General features: G+C 41.6%; 1 protein-coding gene across 2 annotated transcripts in view; it reads left to right on the forward strand.

The window, feature by feature from the left end:
• The window catches only part of PPARGC1B (PPARG coactivator 1 beta), a 99,856-nt gene that overhangs the window by 66,631 nt on the left and 10,229 nt on the right, over nt 1–22,996 (forward strand). For both annotated transcript variants that reach the window (XM_083182024.1, XM_083182023.1), the window contains exons 2-9: nt 4,157–4,324; nt 6,072–6,263; nt 10,619–10,735; nt 11,759–12,827; nt 16,225–16,261; nt 17,447–17,511; nt 17,872–18,586; nt 20,848–20,911. In XM_083182024.1, coding sequence (XP_083038150.1) covers nt 4,157–4,324; nt 6,072–6,263; nt 10,619–10,735; nt 11,759–12,827; nt 16,225–16,261; nt 17,447–17,511; nt 17,872–18,586; nt 20,848–20,911 — 2,427 coding nt within the window. The remainder of the gene's footprint in view (nt 1–4,156; nt 4,325–6,071; nt 6,264–10,618; nt 10,736–11,758; nt 12,828–16,224; nt 16,262–17,446; nt 17,512–17,871; nt 18,587–20,847; nt 20,912–22,996) is intronic.

Consider the following 22,996-nt stretch of genomic DNA (forward strand, 5'->3'; position numbering starts at 1 on the left):
GTGTGTGTGTGTTTACATGTATGTATGTATGTATATATATATATATGTATGTATGTGTATATATATATATATATATATATATATATATATATATATATATATATATATATCTTAAATCCATGCTCAAAAATCTAATAAAACTCAAACTTTTTAATTACAAGTAAAACAGTAAAAAAATAAATAAATAAAGTGTTCTAAACATGAAAGTAATTTCCATTGAAAACCTGATAATACTGTAGTACCAATAATGCCCACAGGAGTAGCGCCCCTTACACACATAATACCCACAGGACTAACACCACTTGTGCACACAATGCCCACAGGAATAACATTTCCCTTCCCCACAGTGTCAGCTCTGTCCCCTTCCCCAATTTTCACATACCATTTTTGAGCTGCCAGTGCTCACTGCTGCTTCTCTCCGACCTCTCTCCTCCAGACCACAGCAAATGACAGCGCATCCCTTCCGCACTGCACTGTGTTCCCCAGCCGGCTGCTCCTATGCTCAGTGCCGAGTCTAGGACACAGAGGGGGAGCGCCGATCAGTATCAGCAAAGGCCTTACCCTCTTTGTCCTAGATTTGGCGCTCTGCACGACAGGCGGCACCGTAACTGACCGATAACCTTTGACTGGGGAGCACAGTGCAGGCCGGAGGGGACCTTATTCTGGTTTAATCGGACCATTCGCACAGAGGTACGATTTTTTTGCCACACGAGCGTCCCAGTCCCTGTCCGCCGGCGCTGGGCCAGAGGGGAGGATCTGGCGGGCGCCGGCAATGAACAACGGCGGCTCCATCTGTGTGTGTGTTTGTGTGTGTGTTTGTGTGTGGTATATATAAAAATATGCATCTTTATCTTGAAATGTACGGTTTATAATTGGTGATGTTGCTGAAAGCCATTACAATCACATTATAAGACACATTAGGCATCTGGCTTGGCAGCTCCACACCTAATATACTATATTACTTTTTCTCAATGTTGTTGCCTACCTTGCATTATCCAATAGATGCTGCTTTTTTTATTTGTTTTTGGTAGACCTTGATAACGTAATGTGGATTCCATAATATAAAGTAAGTGAATCATTATAAAGGTCTAAAATAATAAGGTTCATCCCTCCAAAACAGTGACTGTCTTCAAGTTGAGTGACATGCACTTAGCCTGGGTAAGTTACTCTGAAAGCTTGTATCATGTGCCCCCTGCTTTACTTAATACAAACAGACAGTGATAGTGTAGAGGATACAGTCACTGCAGGTACCAGCTGCTTTCTGTAATTAGAGAGATATATTTAGCTTGCGTTCACAGAGTGGAGGGAGGGAAGAGAGATGTTTTACACAAGACAGAGCTAGGGCCTCCTCTTTGTGTTGTACGAATAGTGAAACCTATTTTAACAGTTTTACTGCCAGTATCTTGGCATCACAGCCCCCGGAATCGATGAGGTAAAAGGGAATCTAGAGAAGGAATTTTCAGCTTGTTGTATGCAACTAGTGTACAGTCCTAATTGTAAGGACATTATTTGATTTTCAGAGGTAGGCTGTGATTTTATATTGACATTTTTCTGTTAAATTAATCCTCTGTGCTTTATTAGATTACTATAAGAAGTGGGCCTTTATGGCAAAGATCAACTGCATCTTAACCATTTGAGTGCCAACATCTCTGTGAAAGATGTTCAAAATATATGCTGAAAATGCCACATTACTTTACTCACATTACTTATATAAATTCAAATGAAAAATTGTGTGTAAAAAAAAATATTTTTACTATGATCCGAAAAAAAATTGCACATTCAAAATCGCATCCAGATGTTTTCTCATAGAAAGCATCAAACGGTAATAGGGTGTGATTTTTTTTAAATATTGGAGGGTCCCCACTCCCCCAGGTACCCCAGCAATTTTCACACCTATTTTGACAAATTCACATGCCACTCGAAGGGTTAATAAGAATAAGAATGATGGCTCTCCAAAAGAAACCTGTCCTGTAAATGTTTTTAATAGCATTTAGAAATATAGCATATACTGGTGCCTTCCACAAACATTATTATGCATGTCTTTATATTAGTGATTTGCATGTTACAAATCCACAATTTGTGGGTTAAAATTGGCAAATTGGGGATTTCTAACATGTTGGATTTTTCCCTAGTTTTACTACCATCTCTGCGCCAGCTCCTATATACACATATTCATTAACACTGTAACTACTGCCGATATTGTGAAGATAGATATGAAAATTAGGCGGGTGGAATTCAATTATCCTCAGCTGCGGCTACTTGGTCACCTGGGGGCTATTCAGTTAGCCCTGAAAGCCAACAGTACCTTGACTCGATAAATGACCCATTTTCGCGGTTACAAAAGCACATGGATTCGGGAAGTCATTGCGCTTGTGTTTTCCCACAAAAATTACACAAATTACCTGGGAAAAATAAATCATGATTAAAATAAAAAATTCAATGCCTAATTGAATAAAATATATTGTGCTTAATTGAATTTCTCCTTAATTGTACTATATAGACAGTAATGGCAGAACAGTTGAAGTGTGTGTTGGGTCTCTGCATAAGAATATTGAATTTAAATACCATATCTTCGGAGTCCTATATTATCTAATTTAATGCACGGAGACAAACTTAATTTCAATCGATCTTCAAATGTAGGAGGTTTTTCTGATCTTCTTGGCTTTGCTAAAATCACATTTGTTTTCTTGGCAGAAATTCATTTAAAAATATTAATTTTTAGCATGAAATTGGAAAATGAATGAGAGAAATTGGAAAATGAATGCGTTTGTAGAATGTTGTACACTAACCCAGTCATACTGTAGGTGCCGATTCCGTGGTTGCTCCGGGGCCTGAGCACCCACCAAAATTGTTCAGCACCCACGGGCCACCCAAACACCACCCAGGGGTGTGGCAGCGGTGCGCACCACAAATAATTCTGAGTATGACCCCCAGAACTCACTGTGCTGTGCCTGCCAGTGTGCTGCCCGGCGACGTGGCACCTGCCCGCACGGACGGTAGCCGCAGCCGCCCACAAGTCTTCCACGTCCCCTCCGGCTCCATGCTGACTGAGCTGTGATCAGCCACAACCGGGAAGCACAGAATTCAGGACACTCGACCCTCCTCCCTCAGCAGTATCAGCACTCCCAAGCGTATAATGTGCTGTCACATGCTTGGAGGAGGCTGAGGAGAAAGAGGGAGCTACCTGATATATACACTACCTAGCTACAATGCTCAGGGCTGGCTGCCTGAGGCAAGGTGCATTTTACAGTGTGATACAGTGTAACACAAATCAAGCGGACAATGAAATTGGTTAGTATAAAGCATCTACCCCAGGGTCTATAAGAAGGCATTATCCTTTTTTCTGATGATCACACAATGCAAGCTTATTTATAAGGTTCCACAAAGATTCTGCGGCACAAGGGGTAGACTTTAAAACATCCTAATTACAGTGCACAAGTACATTATACAATAGAAAGCCACAGTACAAGGTACTACTATAATATCACACAGTAAGTGAGCAATGGGGGCATAAATGAAAACTAAATTACATACATGACGATAACAGAATAAAAATCAACGGAACCTATTTTAAACAAATAGCGTGGCAGACTGATTAATTGCGCCAGGACCGAGATGAGACAGACATGCACATAGCAGTTATGCAGAATAAGATGAAAGGTAGAGCTTGAACAGAACCCACTTCAGCATGACCGTGGCACAGGGTTTCCTACTAATGTCCGTGGGCTAGGAATAGTGCCACTGCTGTGATGGGATTACATTATGGATGCAGTTTGTCACATATAGTATGAATTCTTACGTTACAGTGTATATGTAATGGTGTATGTTAATAGGCTGAGCCATATTTGGCGCCATCTGCAGCAACATAATGTTGATACTGTTACGCATGCTTTTAACTCGCCACAGAAAACCACGTGCATGACCACAAAACTCCAGAGAATGTATCTCTAGCAAGTGTCACTAAGTACAGTTAGATTCCACCATGTTTACACCTCAGATTGCCCTTGTAAAATATCCCCAAACATAACAGCTTGAGCTTCAGAACATGTAAGTTACATATGTTAGTTGTCTTAGATCTACCATGCAAGTCCTATGTGCTGTAAAGAATGGATTCTCCTGACCTCATTAAGGACATGTCATTTTGTCTTTCTTTTAGGAGCCTGGCGCGGAGCCTCTGTCCCTGGACTTTCCCGAGATCGATCTGTCCCAGTTGGACGCCAGTGATTTTGACACAAACAGCTGTTTTAATGAGCTGCAGTGGTGTAATGACCATTCAGAGAACGAGTCCAGCCAGTACAGCACTGATGACTCTGAGTTGTTTCAGGTGACTGCACAATTTTCTTTCTATAACCTTTGCTGTTGGCCAAATTATTTCTCATTACTGTAATAGCAATGAAAAAGCACCTATTCTGACAGTACATTGGGTAGATTGCCTCTACTGCATAGCTCCTCAACATTTTTGATTTTTGGACAGATTCATTAATGAGTGATATTGGGGCAGATGTATTAAGCCTTAACAAGAGAAAAATGCAAGGGTGATAAGGAGAGATAAACGTCCAGCCAATCACCTGCTAACTGCCATGTTACAGGCTGTGTTTGAAAAAAGTCAGTAAGGAGCTGATTGGCTGGATGTTTATCTCTCTTTATCACCCTTGCATTTATCTCTTGTTAAGGCTTAATACATCTGCCCCATTGTTACTACCAGTCGTTAAAATTGTTAAATGGTGGTCTAGCCAATCAGCTTCTGACAGTCCATTTCAAACACATGATATGAGCTGATTGGCTGGAGCACCATTTAATATAAATAATGAGTGATAGCAAGAATATCACACGTTATTAAATGTTCCCCTTTGTGCGACTGTGTAAGTTTTGGGTATGTACAGGTTGACAGGATGCCACGCAATGTAAGTAAAGACTGTTATACATTATAAATAAAGATTTTCCTATCCCTTTAAGCATCTCCCAGGGCTCGGAATAATATATTTTTGGTTGCTTTTATTTGCTAACCAGCCAATTAGTTTGGCTTTTGTCAGGTTTTCATAACACCCGAGGCTTGTCTATGCTTTTTCCGCCTAGAGATGGAGGCCTTCATTTGTCAGCACGGATTTAGAGTCTCTGGAGATCTGTTGAACGCACAGTACAGGATGTTTGGGAGTTTGCATTTAAACACCTCCAGTGTCTCAGAGACTGCCACAAAGTCTGTGAAAGGACTAAAGGGATTTGGGAGCTAGGTTACCAGCAGGTTATAGCAAACACAAGATACAGTACCTGATAATGGCTCAGACCTTGGAATGAAAGTGCGCAGGAGGCAGAAAGCTTTCCTCTCTTAATCAATTCCACATCAATGTCTCGCTAAACCCAGAGTCAACTTTAGGCCGCCTATTTATTTGAGTACTGGGAGACATAAACGTGAATGGTCTGCAAGTAAATATAAAACATGCATTGTGTATTTCAAGGCAGTTTTAAGTGATGATTTTTCGAGGTTTAAAATTGAGTCGGGCACAAGGGCATAACTACGATAAGTGCTGAAGTCATAGATGCGATATGGCCTGTAGCTGAGGCCTGCTTACCCTGCCATATGTATAGGAGTTTGTCATCGATGGGCAGAACATGTGGGTGCTTACCAACATGCTTTTTATTCTGTTTGCATCCTTTCAGGCTGCAGTGCATTGTGGTCCGTTCACCATAACTGGCCACACTAAAAGTGCTGTTTAGTCCCTCTGTATAAGGTCTAGTAATGTTGACCTATAATGTCATCAGCTTGCCTCTGTTCAGGTTGACTAGTCCCCAGTATTTGCCAAAACATTTTTTATCACATTTCAGAAATCAGAAAATTTGAAACGACCTAGTCAGCTTAGAAAATGCCCTGAAATCGGCCCTTGTTTAGGCCCAAAAGCCTTGGCGTGAACGGAGATAAAGTTCCAGCCAATCAGTTACTAACTTTAATTTTTCCAACACAGCCTTCAAACTATTCTTTAGCTAAACTGATTAATGAAATCCATGTTTTGTGATGAATTGGATCTTTAGTTAATGCATTTCATTTTCCTTCCGTACCACCTTTCTTCTTTCAGATCATTGGCAGTGAAAATGAGGCCTTGCTGGCGGCCCTCACACAGACACTGGATGATATACAGGATGATGATATCAGCTTGTCCGCCTTCATATCGTCGGGAGACTTCTACCCCGTACCAGCCCTATCGCCAAAACCCAGCTACCCAGCTGAGTCCCCTAAGAGTCTAGAAACTGAAGATGAGCTGTCTATAGTAAGAAACACTTCCTACTGTTTAAAGTGGAATTGGATGAGGCCCTGAATAGCCGCCTGCATGGGTATGATAGGCAACAAAGGTCTGAATTTTTTCATTTAAGGCTTTAAAAAAATATAAAAACTCATCCATATGTTGTATGTGTAATATGTATTTATCTCAAAGAAAGAAATGTTTGTTTTTTTTTGTCCAAAGGGCTTACCACAGAAATGACTGTTTACCTCCTAGATGCATGTAATAGATGCAAATGGTGAAGAGGTCACTATGTGGACTGTTCGCATTGTATAACATGGCGAGATGTCTCTTTTTCTGAAGATATTGCAGTCCCTAGATTAAGCTAACCCTTTGCTACTGCACTTTATTACCAGAGAGAGAGATCATTTTGGTCATAATCATGAACAATAAGAGAAAAAAAACTACACATCCCAGGATGCCTTGCCATAGTTGTAGAATGCCTTAACACCAAAACTACCACATTGCCTGCTAGGATTTGTAGTTCTTCGCCAGCTGAAGTATCACAAGTTGCCTACACTTCCTCTAACTCTCTTACTAAAAGCCGCCATTCCTTAATCAGTTGGCAGACTTCCAAACAAAGCTGATAAATGTCCAAGGTCCAGTGACAGTTAATAGGTTCAATTGGCAAAGTGGACCTGTCGTCACGCCATAAACTACATGGATGTCTTAGTAGATGTCGATATTCTATTTTGAGACTTTTTTCGTTTCTTTCTTGTAGCTGTAGTATAATGGCAACAGTCCAAATGTAGAGTTAGCTGCAGTATTAGAATACTTAATAATTCTGTTATGGCCTGGACAGAACCAGACACAGATAACTAGAAAAAATATTTTCCAGATCGACTTACATTGAAAAACCTTGAAAGTAGGTGTAGGGTGCGCTAGATGGGACCAAGGTGTGTGTGTGCAGGGGAGCAGCGGGGGGAATAATGAACTATGTGACGTGGTACAACACTCAGTGCTCACCTTTTTATGTTTCGTATATGTTGCCTATGTTACTTCTGCAACTAGAGATCGAAAGTGGCACAAAAAAATACAATATGATATAAAAGTGGCACAAACAAATACTAATGTCACTATGTTGCTTAAAATGTTTCATGTAACTAATGCCTCAGGTTAGGTGTCAGTGATTGGGAAAGAACAGAAACAAATAATTGTGCTGGCGCTTCACCAGGCAGCAGAAATGATTAATGAAACGTATACACTAATTTTGATGGCTCAGGTGTCATTCGATCAGGTTTATGATGCAGGTGCGCATTATGGTCGCAGAATTTTGATAAGTGGTCAGGAAGTCGTGTTTTTCCTACATAGAAAAAGCATTGAGTGGCTCAGCAGGCTGAAAGGAAATATTCAGGTTACCCCAGTGGCAAGTAATAGAGAGCAGCCTAGTGTTTCAGCCACAGCGGTGTTCTTTTTTAATATGCTACTTGCCCAGAATGCAATTAACAACAGGACCCTTTTGAATTCCTACAACCTCTTTTTTTCATGTATATATTGTCATGTATTGGTTGCATTGCTCTACCCCCCCCCCCCCCCCCCCCCCCATACTCGTGTCCAGTCATTGGCACCTAACCTGCGGAGTTAGTGCTATAACCATTTTATGCGATATAGTGAAAGTGTTTATTTTAATGCTACTTTTCTATTTTATTGTATTTCTCTGTCATTTTAAATCTCTAGTTGCATATTTAACAAAGAACAACATATATTATGTATAAAAAGATGACCGCTGAGTATTGTACCACTTCAACTGAACTATAAGTGACTATAAGCTCTTTAAACCTCCTTAATCACAAATCAGCATGGGGCGGCTGCAGTGACCTGAACAAATCTTCTGTTACTGTGGGCCTTATTCATAGATGTACACAGCGGCATTCGTAACTATTTATTTCCAAGCAGTGTTTCATCTAAAATAAGTTAATGACCCAAGAATGAGCAATTAGTAAGGAGACGGCCACTGATGGCTTCTCTTATTCACTGCTTGTGCGCAGCAACATACTATCAATTGCAACATCGGCAATCTAAGCTGTTCTAAGGCTGCTCGCAATGTCTATCGCAAGTAAGCCAATGGAGCCTTCACAACTGTGCATAGTGATGAGGTTGCAGGCTGACACACACCCCTAAAACTGCTGCAACACGCCTGCATTTGAGTCTCCACCCCCTTGTTACCTCCCACAAATGCTCACTACTGTCAATCTAGTACAGTGGTAATTGCGAGACATCAGGCTGTATGCACTCTGTGACTTACATGCGTGCTCGGTGCAACAATAATCATACAACTACGCAAGCATTGGCATTAAGAACACTGCATCCATCTTTAAATTCAGCCCTGTGTTCCTTCAATGTTTAGCAGTGTGACAACCACCTATGTTTTTACTAAACATATTATGATGCGCAACCATGGAAATTAATTTATAGTATAGACAAAATATTAAAAAAAATGTATGGGTTTCGATTTATATATAGACATGTGGTTCTCCTGATATAACCAAATACTTAATACATAATAGGACACTAGCACCAAAAAAATCTGTCCAATTTCTACATAATAAAGTGCCACTGGGATCTCTACTGTGTTCGTAGTGGTCCTAGACTAACTACACGATAATTGTCACCGCCTGACGGGCAGGACCTTGATTATGAGAATGGTGGCATCAAGACACCAACTTATCACAAGAATTGGCAGCAGGATTATGGTCTGTCTAATGTCTCGGAAGTCTTCAAGACAAAACGAGACCGTACTGTCGTTCAGAATGACATTATTATAGCATACATTTAAGCATTATGACTGCTTCGGCTTTGGCACTGCAATATCTACATGTCCCTCTAGGGGTTGTCTTTTGGGATTAGTAGAAAATATATTTTCAGGATCATAGGAGAAAAAACAAATTATAGTTGTCATATTTGCTTGCGTTTCATGTGCCACCTGTGTCACAGGAAAAACAGGCTGGCATAAGAGGTGATCTATCAAGATCTTACAAATGACATGCATGCTTAATGAATGCTATTCTGCCCATCTTGTGCTGCGTCTGTGTCAGATATAAGACACTGAGCATCATGTTCTGTAAGACAGTCTACCATGCCGCACACATTTTCTATGTGTGGCTGCAAACCAGGATTCTGCTTCTAGTACACAGCTGCTGGTGAATACATACAGATTGAGCTCTATGGCCATCAATAGAACTGTTACTACTGACATTAGATCTTTTACAATATTCCTTTAAAAGATTGATATATTTTGTGCGACAAAAAAAAAGATTATTTGTATGAATAGCTTCCTTGATCATTGTATTATTGCAACGTACATATATGCTGACGGAGTTGAATAACAATTGGAACATAGAAAATTGAGCAAAAAAACCCCATTACAATTATCTGTTGTTTCTGAGGCTAAAGTAACATCTGAGTGTGGTGATAAATCACTTTGGAACTAGATTAGAATTCTAGACCACCTAGCGATCACTGTTCTCTATTTATTAACTATTACATTCACAAAAATTAGTTTCTTTTAAACAATTTTAAGAGAATTTCCACTTTTATCAGTTACTACAGATCCTTACTTTAATATAACATACATGTTGCTTTATGGATCATGTAGAACCGGATTAAAGCCCTAAAGGTGACCTGGGCAACATATTGGTTTTGGCACCCTTCTCCCCTCTTTTACAAAAAGCGTTATAAAACAACTGGCTAGAGTCATTTTGGATCCCAAGTACTGCTAGACCCTAGACAGGATTGGCTAGTGAGTATGTGGTCCCTAGAGGTGCATATTTGTCCCATTCAGAATACAACGGACAATGGTGAGCCTTTAATGTTGTTAATAAGACTCTATGAGGGGTATTCAATCCCGGATGCTATTTGGGATGGGGGAAATAGCGGCGACCACCTATTCAATACTGTCTTTACCAACAGCAGTGAAGAGGCAGATTGACAGAATGGGCCCAACTTTAAAAGCTGTTGGGCCCATTTTGTCGATTTCGACCATGATTATGGCCGAATATCGACAATCCATGGCCGTTTTCGCAGACACGCACCCTTTTCGGCGATCGCAAAGCGGGACATTGAATTGCGTCTGGCGAACTGCGGTCGAACAACACGAAACCGGGCCAGGGTCACGGCTGTTGGGCCCAGGATTGAATACCCTCCTATGTGTAAGAACAAGTCTCCTAATACCCCTAGCAACAGAGCTAGACTGTATTCCAAATAACGAAAGCTGCAGGTTCTTGGTAAATACTAGATGTTCTACAAGAATGGTGTATGTTTGTGCATATCCATGTGTATTTAGAGTACATGTTTATCTCTTACACTGTTTGGTCTCTGATGTGTCTTCGCTTGATGTCTTACAGCTAAAGAAGTTGCTTCTTGGTCCAGCTCAGACGCCCACAGGCTCTGATGCTCACAGTGACAGTGGTGCTCAACATCAACGAACCTCAAAGGCCCGTCCTCAGCGGCAGTGTTTGAAGGTACAGCCCATGTCATGCTTCATTTGTGTTTATTGTGTTTGTTTTGTTAGCAGCCATTAGTGTATAATTGGTACTCAATCAAGCAATGAAAGGTTGGGATACAAGACTTACATGTTAATACTATAAATAGTATGTGGTGACATCACAGAGGTTGGGGCTTACCTTAAATTATGGGAAAAATTATGATGATGCACCTACTGACTTGGGGAACTGTTGTTTTAAAAGCAGGGACTTCACTCTTTCATACTACATATGTAGCAATGCTGCTGTTTCCTGCTTTTCATATGCATGGGCATAAGCATCACAACCACCCACTTGTGTCTTTAGAGCCCGGTGCTGATTTTGTATATACGGGGGGGATCCCAGTTGATTTTTTCTCCCATATTTGAGAAACCAGGCCCCAGTAATTTCTGGCTTGTTCTACCCTATTACATGTGCTATCTTCGACCGAAAATCGCACATGTGACGTGCTATATGGTGCTGTATGGTACGACTTTTTACTAAAAAATCACAGAATATAGGCATGTCGCATATTTTAATCAGGAGAAGTTGCTTGTGCATCCTGTTTGGTTCATAAAGTTGCATGCAAGACTCTGCGCTGCCAAGTCACGCCATGGCATGGTGCGACTTGGAAGGTCGGTTTTTAACATGCAAGCAGGCTAAATGTATGTGGAAACATTTGTAGTCTATTTCTTTTTAGTGGTTCCCTATTGTATGTACAGTACTAACGTAACCTTGGAGAGCGAGAAAGTGGATGGAGATAAGAAATGTGGATCAAACACAGACTGTAACATGGGTTTAATGAACTGAATGGCTGGTGCTTTATCGCTCCACTTTATCACTCTCCAAGGCTTAGTACATAATGTAGATCCATCAGTCCTCAAGGACCCCACAGTTACATTTTAAAATGTGCCAGTGACTTGGAAAACGTGATCTGTTAGGGAACCTTGGGGAACCAGAGCATGGTTTATAGATCACTGGTCTTGTCTGATCCCCAATGAATCAGTCTTCTTGGCTTTCCAGGTGGAGACTCCAGTAGAGAGGCAGACTGGCATTCCTCAAACACAGGGCAGAAGCTGTACTGAACTACAAAGGCATTTGGTATCTGCCAAACATGTATCTCAGTCTCCAGCCAATGATGGCAGCCAAGACAGCAATAAAGAAGAAGAAAGCGATTCAAATGAAGAAGGGCAAAGTGAAGATGAATCTGTGAGCAACATACCATTGCCCGTGATACAGAATCCTGATCAGCCATTCACTTCTGAGCAGGAGAAGCGCGCGGTTGTGGATCTCATCCGTTATATGCACACCTACTGCCTTCCACCCAAGAAACAGCAAATTGATGAGAAACACCAGCATTGTAACAGTCTCCTTAAGAGACCAAAATCGGACTCCTCCCAGCCCCGGAATTCTTGTACAAACCAAGGAAACAAAGCGGACTTGACTAAAGCCAAAAGGTATTGCCTTACCACGGGCAAACTTAAAAATACAAAGGTGGCAAAATTTGGGTGCTCAATCCTAAAAGAACTTCTAGCAAAGGATATCTGTGGGGATGTAAGTAAGCCATACAGGTTGGCACAGCCAGTATATGCAGCATTCTCGGAATCCTCTTGTAGCCATCGGCTAGAAGGGAAAACAGAGCAGGGGCTGGTTGTTAAAAATGATTTTGAGAAAACTCACAAGCCATATCTGACTGTCAGGAGAGAGGGCAGATGTATGGATGAAGATTACGGAAGACCGGCACACACCGCTGAAGAGCAAGTGACACATAAATCTGCTCCCAAACAAGAATGCTCTATTTATGCGGTCAGGCGTTCGGGTAGACTAAACCCAGGATTCTTGTTTATTGATGAATCCTCTACAGAGACCTCTATTGCACAGAAATACCCTTATAGTCAACACTTAGCGGCACAGACTCTCTGTTTGGCAGGAGAATCGTTTGCGGATGAAGAAGAGGTGGCAGAAGTAGAAGTGTCAGCGGAAACGAGTGGTCAGGTGGATAAGAACAGAACCGTACAAGACCTTGAGATCCTAGAGAGGGATGCATCTGAAGCACATACTGATCTTGCCAATCAACATTACCATTCCCAAGGTGAGACCGATACACCTTTTTCCCAAAAACCGAAACCCTTTTATAATGTACTGTAAAGACCTGTTGTAATCTTATTGAAGGCATATTACATATACTTTGCCCTCCAAGAGAAAGACAGTGGGACATGGCTATTGAGAGTCCCCAGGCATAAATATTTGGAATGGTATGGGTCATTGTGTCGACCCTATTTAGGTCGACATTCATCAGGTCGACCACTTAAGATCGACAGGACTTAGGTTGACATCTGAAATAGGTCAACATGACTAAGGTCAACAGGGTTAATAGCATTAAGTAGACAGTCAAATAGTCGACATGAGTTTTTCAAGTGTTTTTTTGACACTGTCTAAGGGGGCGATTCTCTAAGATTCTCTAGGACAGAAATGCGGTAAAAACCCTGTTATCGGGTTTTTTACCCCATTTCTGTATGCTCTATGGCCCCTCCGCAGTGTCAGCGATGCTTTTGCTGGCGATTCCCTGCAGAAGCCTATGGGCTTCTTACCGCAGCAGTGTGTGAGGGATCCATCAGGGATCCCTCCCAGCATGCCCTGTGGCCGGCGCGTCACTCTGCGCATGCAGACCCGGAAGTCAAGTGCCGGCACTGCATCGCAAGGGACATCTCTTATCACAAGAGCTGTTCCTTGCGTTGATAACAGCATATGTTAGAACATAGGTGGTTATTAATAATGCGATGCCCGGCGATAGAGGGCTGTGGATGTTACAACATCCTGCCCTAAGTGTACTGCATCCCGCTCATTGCTCTAATCCTGCTTCGGGCACGGTGCCTTGCTGCGCTCGGCACACTATTCTATTCTCCCACCATGCCGTAGTGGATGGTAGGGTATGAAATACTGCCGGTCGGCACATGTCGGCTCAAAAAACTCATGTCGACCTTCTGACTGTTGATCTTCCCATTGTTGACCCTGCTGACCTCAGTCACTTCAACCTATTTCAGGTGTCAACCTAAACCATGTCGACCTTCAGTGGTCGTCCCAATGCATGTCGATAAATAATAATTAGGCTCGACCTAATGAATGTATCCCTATTTGGAATATACTGTATCTTAGCAACATCAATTATGAAGTCAGGCTTGGTAATACACTTTTAATTTTAACCATTTGGATAAGATTCAGGATTTCAGCACAAGTGGCTGTGTCACAAGGGGCCTTATTCTAGTTCACTCTTTCTGACAAAATCCTTCTTAGATGGACAAAACCATGTGCACTGCAGGGGGGCAGATGTAAAATGTGCAGAGAGAATTAGATTTGGGTGAGTTATTTTGTTTCTGTGCAGGGTAAATACTGTCTGCTTTATTTTTACACTGCAATATAGATCTCACTTTAAAGTAAAACCCCACCCAAATCTAATTCTCTCTGCACAAGTAACATCTGCCCCACTTGCAGTGCACATGGTTTTGTCCATCTAAGAAGGATTTTGTCAGAGTGAACTAGAATAAGGCCCAAGGTCACAGTGCTGCTTCAGGATGGACAGAAGTTAACCTGCCAATGCAGACCACTGTGGTCATCTCCCATCACATTTAACAACATGGTGACTGACGTTTTCAATCATAATGCTTTAGGGCAGGGATGGGAAACCTTTGGCCCTCCAGCTGTTTTTGAACTACACATCCCAGCATGCCCTACTACAGTTTTCCTACTTGGCCATGATAAAAATGTTATAGTGCATGCTGGGATGTGTAATTCAACAACAGCTGGAGGGCCAAGGGTTCCCCATCCCTGCTTTAGAGCCATACAGATGTGGATATGGTTTGCAAAGTGAGTAGTACCTCCACAGTGATATAACTCAGTAGTATAAGAGACATAGGACGGGATGTTTTAAAATCCACAGCTCTAGTACGCCCCTCTTCGCTGGCCACCGCATTCTTAATGATCACATATCTGATCATTAACGTAAGGGACAGCTCTTGCAACAAGAGCTGTCCCTTGCGATGCGGTGCCAGCACTGGACTTCCGGGTCTGTGACCGGGAGTCCATCTGCGCATGTGCAGAGCACGGTGCCGGCCGCAGGGCATGCTGGGAGGGATCAGTGACGGATCCCTCACACAGCGCTGCTGTAAGAAACCCATATGCTTCTGTGCTACCACTGTTGAGGGGGGACAGAGCATACAGAAATGCGGTAAAAACCCTGATAATGGGGTTTTTACCGCATTTCTGCTTTACAGAATCTCCCCCATAATAGGAGACATAATTGTTTTACCAAATTAGCTTAATTATATACTTAAACTGAGGAAATATGCACAATCATGGCATGGTCTCCCCATAATGTAACACCTACAGTGTGGTCACGGTCGAGTATGTCAGAAGTGGAATTCTAGAACTGTGGGGCAGATTTATTGCGCTTGGAGAAGAGATAAACTGGAGATAAAGCGGAGAAAAGGTAAAAGGAGATAAAGCACCAGCCAACTCCCAACTGCCTCCTTCAAACACAGCTGATTGGCTGGTGCTTTATCTCCTTTTACCTTTTCTCCACTTTATCTCCAGTTTATCTCTTCTCCAAGCTTAATAAATCTGCCCCTGAGTAGCTGAACACCATGGGAAATGTAGTTTAGTAATGAAGCAGAATTTTAAAACTTACGAGTTCCCAAAATGTTTCCCCTCCCCTTTTCCTACCAAAGGCTGGTACAGGACATGCCTTCTGCTTTGTCCAGAGTATGCCACCCCTGCTATACAATTGCGGTCATCTTGGCGATAGATAGTGGGGCATGGTTATCGCAACTTGCAGTGACCTGCTTTCTCACTCTCGGAGAGGCGCTTGGGTATGTCACCAAGTATGACTTACAGTAATGTATACATCCTTGAGTCTTATTGGAGTACGAGCACTATAAAAATTAAATGATTATTACCTGTCACTGTTAGATGAGAACGCTGGTTTTTCTTAGCAGAGTAATATGGATAATACACTTTTTGGCTTATAAATGTCATATGAAGCCAGTTTACCAATAGACGCATAAAGTATATTTCCTCAATTTTGAAGATGCCAAATAGGCTATATAAGTTTAAGTAATACATTTAGAGCCCTCTGTCTGTAAGAAATTGTTTTCAGGAACAGTGCATCCTAATTTTATAGAGAAGGGCATAGTAAATCTATCAGCAACTTTTTAGTAGAAAGAAAGCACTTTTGTGAAAAGCGGAACATTGTGGATCTCTACAGGGCAATTTATCACTGCATTTGCGTTGAGTGCTATATAATAAATACTGATGTCTCCTTTGTTATATGTAATTTGTATTCTGGCACTCCTTCCTCATCACACCAACTGTCCTCTCACTGTGCACCTTGGAATGTGATTTGTCAATGTTGGCACCTCCTAGTGGGCAAAATTAGTATTACTCACTATATTGGCCTCCATCCTCATTAACAGGCTTTTTTTAATTGCTTTTAGGCAATACTGGATGCCCTGCAATGTCTTTGCCACAAACGTGAGTTTTTCATGCTAAATTAGAATAAATATCATATTTGATCTATTCTTTTTTCTAATGAATTAGAATGCTTAAGCAATTTTGTTATTTTATCTTCAATTCACAGTGTAAATTAGACATCGGATCAGTGTTCTCATGACGAACATCTTACATTAAAATGTTGTGCTGTGAAGTTTGCTGCCACCCTGTGGCATGTGTGTGATCATGCAAAAAATGTCCTTTACAAAAATGACAGCAGATTTGTTGCATTATACAATTTGTATACTAAACAGTAACATTACACTACAAAACGCATGGAGGGTGATAAACAGCCAGCCAATCAGCTCCTGCCTGTTATTTTTCCATCCCAGCCTGTGACATGACAGGTAGGAGCTGATTGGCTGGCTGTTTATCACTCTCCATTTTATCACTTTTGAAGCTTAGAGAATCTGGCCCCAAATGTTTATGCCACTGGTTTATAATAGTCTTATTAATGTATCACATGCGCTCATGGGCAGAATTATTCAACAAATCTCTTCCAGTAGTTTAAGCCGTACCATACAAAGTTATTTCTATGCTGTACTGATTGTGAGCGAGAGATTGTATGTGCAGGCCTTTGTAAAAAACGCAGATGAGGAACAAAAAGCAGGGTATAGCTTTTGTGTGGGGCATTTTTATTGTTTCATTGATTTTGTGTTCAGAAGGCTCAGTATTGTTCTCTGGTAGTGGATAGGCTAGCATTTGTCAGATATCTAGAAGCCATGATATACATAATAGAACAATTGCAGGTAACCTAGTATTTTAGCATTTTATTCTTGGACATGATAATGAGCTTTTCCCTTTTATTGTCCTGCATTAAACCGACCAGACACCATTAGACCTTCTCCTGTCTTTTTCTGTGTAATGTCTGACTCGGCACTCCTCAGAACTTATACAATATCGACAGTCAATATTTCGGACACTATTGGTCAAGCATTACCATTAGATCGACACGGTTAAATGGTCGACACAAGCAAAAAAAAAAGTGTAATTAGTCGTTGTGGAATAACATAACATGAGTTTTTCATGACTTTTTATTAAAACTGATTTGTTATTACTTTACTATCAAAGTGGGCATAGAGGGATAATATATCATTGAGGCAGTTATCTAGTTTGACCATCTTTATACTGAGAGATGTGAGTTGGTGGTTATCATTTGTATTGCAGGAGATCCACATTTGAGAAAAGGAATTTTGAGCAAGGACTTACAGTAGAGCTGTGTGGGACTGCAGGTATTGTATTTTATGTTTTAGAATAGCTTTCTGTGTTTTGTGTAGCAGAGCATCAACTATTAATCTCTAGATTTAGGATCGACCATTTAATAGTTAAGTTGTAATGTTCGAGTTGCATATGTACAACAGATTCGGGGGTTACAGGCAAATCAAAGTCCCAAAGTAAAGCAGGGCTCGTATCATTTTTACGGCAATCCTAATAAGGGTTTGTATAGATTTTGGGGTATACTATAACAAGTGGACGTCATATTGTAAATATGTACAGTATATATAGCCAATATATTGGTTACATATGTATACATGCCTAGGGGTGCCGCTAGCCCTGTTTTAAATGCAAGTTTTATTTTTGTTTTCTGTAAGGTCTGACGCCACCAACTACTCCACCCTACAAGCCTGCAGAAGAAGACCTTTACAAACCTGAGCTTAGTCAGGACACTGTCAATAAAGATTCTTTCATTGCCTCGTCTTTTAAAGTGGAGTCATCTGAAGAACATCATCGTATAAATAAGAAGCTATCCAAGAGACAGCCAGAAAGGACTGAATTATTTGCACACTTGAGCAGGACAAAGTCTCTCCCAGCTAAGGCCCAATCACAAGGGATTAAGAGGCCATTTTCTCGGTCCTTTGGCGACCATGATTATTGCCAGGTTAGAAAACCAGAGGCTGTGTTACAGAGAAAAGTACTGAAGTCTCTGGATCTGCCAAGCTATACTGAAAAGAGACAAAAACATCCTGTAGCTCAGGTACAACAAAGAAAAGCTGAAAAAAAGACCATAGAGTCTATTGCACATGACAGCAAAGTGTTAAAGGACCATGAAATTCGAGAGAGTCTCACCAAGCACTTTGGGTTTCCCGATAATACAATGAAAGAGGAAGTGGATGATGTTACATGTATCAACCCTGAATATGATTCAGTCTTTGAGGACAGTGAGTGCAGCTCTCCAGAGGATGAGGTCTGCTTGTCGCCTCTAAGAACAAAGTCATGTTCTCGCCTTACATCCAAGGTGCCGGGATATCCTCAAAGTCAGACCACTGCTAGAATGATCAGCTCACCCAGCAGCCGGAGGACACAAAGGTGCATATGTCAGGGGGTTTATACAAATTTACGTTTGCTTTATGAAAAATTATAGTATCACACATGGTGTAAAGTTGGCGACTTATCAGGCCCGATTCAGACCTGATCGCTGCTGCGTACAGAAGCCGTGGCCACAGGTAGACGCTGCACCGCTATAGTGAAATCCCACCTTGCAAATGAATGTGCTTGCTTTGCAAATAGATGGTTACGGCTAGCGAAGACTTTATCAAAATCCATCCGTAAGGCCGCTCAACATCAAATGATCAATCGCTTTGTGAATCCCTTAGGATTTCTTCACTAGCCATCGTCACAGACGTCCATTGTAGCCCATATGCATGTGCAGTGTCACAATTGCCGGCTGTGCGAATTCGCAGCCGTGCGATCAGGTCTGAATCGGGCTCAATATGTCTCTATGGGGCAGATTTATTAAGCTTGGAGAAGAGATAAACTGGAGATAAAGCGGAGAAAAGGTAAAAGGAGATAAAGCACCAGCCAATCAACTCCCAACTGTCTTTTTCAAACACAGCTGATTGGCTGGTGCTTTATCTCCTTTTACCTTTTCTCCGCCGGTAGGATCTGGGCTGTAGAAACAAGTAAATTGTTTTTGCTTTATAAGTATACACAGACAATGGCTTTTGACACAAAACTGTGTACATCTTTATGGAATATTTGGCTGCACACATCAAGACTAAGGGGCAGATTTATTAAGCTTGGAGAAGAGATAAACTGGAGATAAAGCGGAGAAAAGGGAAAAGGAGATAAAGCACCAGCCAATCAGCTGTGTTTGAAAAAGACAGTTGGTAGTTGATTGGCTGGTGCGTTATCTCCTTTTCCCTTTTCTCCGCTTTATCTCCAGTTTATATCTTCTCCAAGCTTGATAAATCTGCCCCTTATAATGGTAACTAACCTTCTATGGGGTGGTTTGTGAGGTGCCAGTGAAATGTGCTGAATGCCGTTGCCTTGTGGTGATCGACACTAATTCAGTACTTACTACAGATGTAGCGCCTGTCAGCCAGCCTGCAGGATTGCCAGATGTCCTGAGCTGGCGCAGGCTTGTGGACAGCAGCTCCATCTGACAGGGGCGCACGAGTGTCTCACGCACTTGCACGTCGCCGTCTGCAAAGCGGCTCGGAGCGGCTTCCCTGCCTGTCTCTGCTTCAGGGAAAAGGGGCAGGGAGTGGGGGCTGGGGGGAGCCAGAGGAGGGCTCCGACAGAACGGGGTGCGCAAGGCGCCAGCTGCTGCGGGGAGGTGATTTCCGATTCTATCGCCAGGAGCAGCTCCACTGAGAGCTGCTTCATCTGCGTATTGAGCCAGTAATCTGGGGAATAGACCAGAGGTGTCCATACATGGTGCTCAAGGCACCCCTACGATCCATGGCTCATGGTTGAATCAAATTGATAGAGGCACTAATTAAGTCACCTTTGGCCAAGTATGGCTATATTTAAAACCAGAACCGTTGGGGTACCACGAGGACCGCAATTGGGAACCTGCGGAATACTTGTGCTCTCTGCCTTATAAGCCTTGCTGTATAGACTATATGCCGCAAAATATCCTGTTATCATCATAAGTGCGCTTTAACGAACAGTGTCTTGAATTACTGGATAAATGACAATTGGGCCCTATGTCTTGTTGCAACTTGAAAGAGACCACCTCCTTCTTTGGGGAATCGTGTGCTACATTTACGTTGATAAGGGCAACAGAGCATTTAACTATTGGATTACATTGGGAGTGCAGAATCCATCGGCCATATATAATTTCATAATATCTACATAACTAATCTTTGCTAACAGGATGTAACCTGGAACCATGTATACCATGTAGACCTCTATTAGCAGATTATGTACATGCTGGTGGCGCCTGGTTCCTACATTCTGGTCATCACTGACACATTTTGGGTTAGAAATACTTTGCTTGCAGCAACATTAAATCCCTGCCAAGTACCTCATTCAATCATTGCCTAATATCTCCTAGTGCTGATGCTTAGGCAGGGTTCCTAATATTATCTGGTAATAGCACATGAAATTGGCCCAAGGGTTGTGTGTGTGTGTGTGTGTGTGTGTGTGTGTGCGTGTGTGTGTGTGTGTGTGTGTGTAATAACCTTAGTTATGACTTTACATTATTCATTTTCCTTGACATTTATTTTCTGCATAATTTGTCTTGTAGCTCCTCTGTGGGTGCTGACAATAGGGCAAATACATGAATATATACATGTAGCATTTTGCGTTTTATACACATATGCTTTGTATTTTTTCTTGAATAGATATGAATGCAATGAGCAGAGCTTGAGCCAAAGGCAAAATCAAAGGAAGAGACAGAAGGCGATAGTGAGTACTGAAGCATGCTGTAAATTGGTCCTGTATACACTGACTGATCCGTTCCTAATGCAGAATGACCGGCTCTGTGCACTGTGGGAAGATAAACTCTGTTCTACCATTGCACAGGAGATTCCAAACAGGCCTATATTTTAAGGCATATACTTAATCCGTTTAGCTTAACTTGTATACTGAATACGATGTATATATTTTTTTGTTTTGCTACATCTTTAAATATACTAGCCCTTTTCAGTATCAAAATGTGCGCCCTACAAGGATTCCAAGTTTTCATTATTTTATTCACTACATAGGGGGTATTCACTCTTCCACCGCCATTCCCGACGGGGGAACGGCGGTGGGGCCCTATTCAATGCTGTCTTCCTCGACAGCATTGAACAGGGATCTCTGCAGAACGTGGCCGACTTCACAAGCAGTCGGACACGTTCTGCCGAGAACCGCCTGGAATTGTCGAGCTCCTGGCAGCAACTTGACGATTTCCAGACACTCCTTGCGGCCATGCCCCCTCCCGGCGCTCGGCAGACAGGACATTGAATCCCGCCTGCAAAATCACAGTCGAGCTGGCCGAGAACAGGACAGGGTCATGGCTCTCATAGCATCTATGCAACCAATTAAGCAAACAAGCAAAATAATTCTGCTGTCTCTGTTGTCTTCAAGGCCTCCTGCTTTAGCATGCTGTGAGGAAAAATGCCTTGCAATAGGATGCCCCTCTTCCACATGGTCCTATTTTAAATACATGAAATATCAGTATTACATGACATTATTATTATTGCTGTCTGTAAGCATTACATCGCTATCCTGTATCCATCTTTCCACTGTTTCACTTTCCGACAGTGGAAGGGATGACCACTCCATTAGAGGTCATCTATCAGAGAAAGGGGCTGCGGTTGGTAGTGCATGCCAGAGCTTTCCAGTGGTGGTAGTTGTATAGGTTAGAAGAGAACACGCTCTTTATTTCTCCGCTCCAGTATCTGCTGGAATGTTAGGAAACGTTCTTACTGTTTTTTTTAATGCTTCCACCATTTGAAATTGTTACAAGTGGACTATTTATTTAGCAAGTTGGTTGACCTCACTAGTTATTACTAAATTGAACCACTGTTACACACACATATATACATATACACACACACACGCATACAGGAAACTACCGCACTCGCCACTCCCAGGTTGGGGTGCAGTGGCCTGTGACCACATGGGCAAATAAAGAGCCCTGTTTCTCATACACACAGATATATATTTGTATATATTATATCACTTAGTCTTGACTTATCCTCTGAATATTTATATCTTATATTATATATATCAATATCTGTTTCAGTAGATAGGTATGTCTTGGATGCATAAAGCAGCGTTGGAGGGACAAAACACATAGTTTGTTCTTTATAACCAGACACTGTAGGCCACAATGTCCTTCATAATTATACCGCTACTAGCCAAATATGCTGTCAATTCAATAACAGGAGAGCCGAGGAACACCTTCAGCTTCATATTGCAGGTTTCATAATTCATGACATTTAAATAGAAATTGTATTCATTTTAGAAACTAAAATCAGCAGATCATCTTACAGCGACACATGCTGTGCTTTGGCTTTTATGTGGTCTCACAGCCTCTAAATTGCTGAGTTTCTACCTCATATTGATTTTATGTTTTGTTTATTTAGCAAAATTTGATTTTTTTTATTCTGAATATATAGTATATAGTGTGTTTTGTTTTTTTTACAGACTGAAATAAATAAATAAATAGTTGTTCTAGGTCTTTCACTTATGCCCCTTTCCCACTGCAGTTAAAAACGGTAAATTGCAGATTTTCAGCGCAATTTACCGTTTTAAGGCTGCAGTGGGAAAGTGCCAGAGTTGAAATACCGTTTAAAGCTAAATGGTATTTCAACCCGTTTTTAAAGCAGAGTCCTACACGGCTAAATAACGTTTCAGAGGCAGTGGGAATGCCTTTTAAACGTTATTTAGCCTCCAGGCAGTCCCAGTGCCTGATGAGACCTAGTAGTTCTCACTTTGTACATGTGTAATGAGTGCACGTGCATAATAAAGAGCCGCATATTACATATGCGCATATGTAATGAA

The sequence above is a fragment of the Crinia signifera genome, chromosome 4, assembly GCF_055691185.1.
Source record: "Crinia signifera chromosome 4, ASM5569118v1, whole genome shotgun sequence".
NCBI classification, from domain to species: domain Eukaryota; kingdom Metazoa; phylum Chordata; class Amphibia; order Anura; family Myobatrachidae; genus Crinia; species Crinia signifera.